The 2,760-nt window shown below is 46.7% G+C and overlaps 1 protein-coding gene across 2 annotated transcripts in view; it reads left to right on the forward strand.

The window, feature by feature from the left end:
* Positions 1–2,517, forward strand: part of TBX5 (T-box 5) — a 40,841-nt gene extending 38,324 nt beyond the window's left edge. Inside the window, exon 9 of one of the 2 annotated variants that reach the window (XM_014537718.1) lies at positions 1,698–2,517. In XM_014537718.1, coding sequence (XP_014393204.1) covers positions 1,698–2,275 — 578 coding nt within the window. In that variant the 3' untranslated portion in view covers positions 2,276–2,517. The remainder of the gene's footprint in view (positions 1–1,697) is intronic. The other variant, XM_005863794.2, reaches the window with a different exon arrangement.
* Positions 2,518–2,760: the final 243 nt, after the last annotated feature.

Genomic DNA, 2,760 nt, shown 5'->3' on the forward strand with positions numbered 1-2,760 from the left:
ACCCTTTCACAGGGGTCGCCTAAGACCATCGGAAAACACATATATAATTACATATTGTTTTTGTGATTAATCACTATGCTTTAATTATGTTCAATTTGTAACAATGAAAATACATCCTGCATATCAGATATTTACATTACAATTCATAACAGTAGCAAAATTACAGTTATGAAGTAGCAACAAAAATAATTTTATGGTTGGGGGTCACCACAACATGAGGAACTGTATTAAAGGGTTGCAGCATTAGGAAGGTTGAGAACCACTGGGTTAGGGCAAGACAGAAATATTTCTTAACATTTATTGATTAGAAAGCAATTGGAAGACAAAGAAAGACAATCTCCAGTTTGAGTGTAGAATTCCAGCTAAAGGATGAATCTGGGTTGAGGTTTACACTTGGGGAGAAATTCCCCAGTTTTGCTTCCCCTGAAGGGAGCACCTGGAGGTGTGTTGTTATAGATCGGGTCTGCCACGAGATTGACTGGTGCCCTTGAAGATGTCTCATCTCATTTAATTCTTCGCCATCCAGTGGAGTAAGTATTCCTAACTCTGACTCAGAGATGGTGAAAATTAGTCTCTGAAATGCTGGTGTGGCACAGATATGAAGTAGAAGACCAGATTCAAACCCAGACACATCTAGACTTCTTAGCTTGGAGTCTGGATTTAGGGAGTCTTTGAGGCCCTGGAAGTTGTGTGTGTACTCCATTCTCCAAGCTTTGTGTTAGTATATTTTTCTAGGAGAGAGATCAGCACTTTTGTTAGTTTCCAGAGGGGTCTGTGACCTTGAAGTGGTCAGAACTATCCCCCTTCCCCCACTAGGGAACACTAGTGAACAAAGTGCCTTGATTAGCAGCAAAACAGTCACACATTAATTTGTACCAACTCAGCAGATATTAACTAGGCACTTGCTTGCATAAGTCTTCAGGAAAGGATTTGGAAATTAATTCATTTGAGCTCCCATCCATTTGTCCACTTGCCTATCCACCCTTCCACCCATTGCACAAATGTTTATTGCATGCCTTCTCCGTACTGCATGGTATTAGCAGAGATTTCGGAGGTAGATTACTTGGATTCTGATCCTAGTTCCCCTGCTTCTTAGCCATATGAGCCCTTGGCAAGTTTATCAACCTCTCGGTGTCTCCTTTCTCTCCTCTGGAGAATGGGGATATAATAGAACCCATCTCGTAGGGCTGTCGTGAAGATTAAATGCGTTATCTCATGGAGGGTACCTAAAACACTCCACGTGCTGTTTCTACTGTGAGTGTTGACTTTATTATTATTTTTGTTACTAGGTGTGAACTGGTGCTGGAAATGCCCTGCCTTCGTGGAATTTACAAGCCAGGGAGGGAAGATAATAAATAACAATAATTCTTATTTATTGAGTGTGTCCTTGTACCAAGTTCTGGACTAATACACATTCTCCCATTTCATTCTCAACAATTCCCTGTGTAGAAAAATGCCATTATTAACCTTTATGCTTTGCAGATGAAGAAACTGAGTTCAGAAAGGTCAGACTTTGCTTAGAACACCACAGCCCAAGGTCCTCCCCATGACAGTCCACCCCTTTGTATCAGAATGGAGGCCTGGGCTTACAGTCTTAAGAGACTTGATTCTTCAGGCCTTCAGCCAAATGGCTGTCTCTGCCTTTAGTTGTGGGGTGGCTGGTCCTGGCCTCATGGGTCTCTCTCCTCCTGTCTTAGCAGATGAAGAATGCTCTACCGCAGACCATCCCTACAAGAAGCCCTACATGGAGACATCGCCCAGTGAAGAAGACCCATTCTATCGCCCCAGCTACCCCCAGCAGCAGGGCCTGAGTGCCTCCTACAGGACAGAGTCAGCCCAGCGCCAGGCCTGCATGTATGCCAGCTCCGCGCCGCCCAGCGAGCCTGTGCCCAGCCTGGAGGACATCAGCTGCAACACGTGGCCCAGCATGCCTTCCTACAGCAGCTGCACGGTCACCACCGTGCAGCCCATGGACAGGCTACCCTACCAACACTTCTCGGCTCACTTCACCTCGGGGCCTCTGGTGCCCCGGCTGGCTGGCATCGCCAACCACGGCTCCCCCCAGCTCGGGGAGGGGATGTTCCAGCACCAGACCTCCGTGGCCCACCAGCCTGTGGTCAGGCAGTGTGGGCCTCAGACTGGCCTGCAGTCCCCTGGCGGCCTGCAACCATCTGAGTTCCTCTACTCCCATGGCGTGCCAAGGACCCTGTCCCCACACCAGTACCACTCGGTGCATGGGGTTGGCATGGTGCCAGAGTGGAGCGAGAATAGCTAAAGCGAAGCCTGCTTCCTTAACAGACATTTGCTAGAGAGAGAGGAGAGAGAGAGAGAGAAAGAGAGAGAGAGAGAGAGAGCAGGAGAGAGACAGTAGCCGAGAGAACCCCACAGACAAGGTATTTCATTTCACCCCACATTCATGCCTGCACTTGAGACCCCCAGACACTGATCTAATCAGTAGCCTGAAACCACAGTTCAAAAAATGTGACTTTGTCATTTCGTCTCAAAACTTAAAAAAAACAACAACAACAACAAAAGTGAGTCCCATTCCCACGACAACCACCACAATCATCCATGGGCCACATTCACACCACCTCCGGAGGGCCTCCCGGATTCCTTCTTTTGGTCTCCAGCAAGTCTTGCCTCATCGAGTGTGTTATCCTAATGCAGAGTTGGAGCTTTTCCTGTCTTGCTGTTAATGTTGACATTGTTATATAATAAATAATAATATATTTTTTTTCTTTCAATTTTTCTTAACGGGAC

Source organism: Myotis brandtii, unplaced genomic scaffold, assembly GCF_000412655.1.
Source record: "Myotis brandtii unplaced genomic scaffold, ASM41265v1 scaffold181, whole genome shotgun sequence".
Taxonomy (NCBI): Eukaryota; Metazoa; Chordata; class Mammalia; order Chiroptera; family Vespertilionidae; genus Myotis; species Myotis brandtii.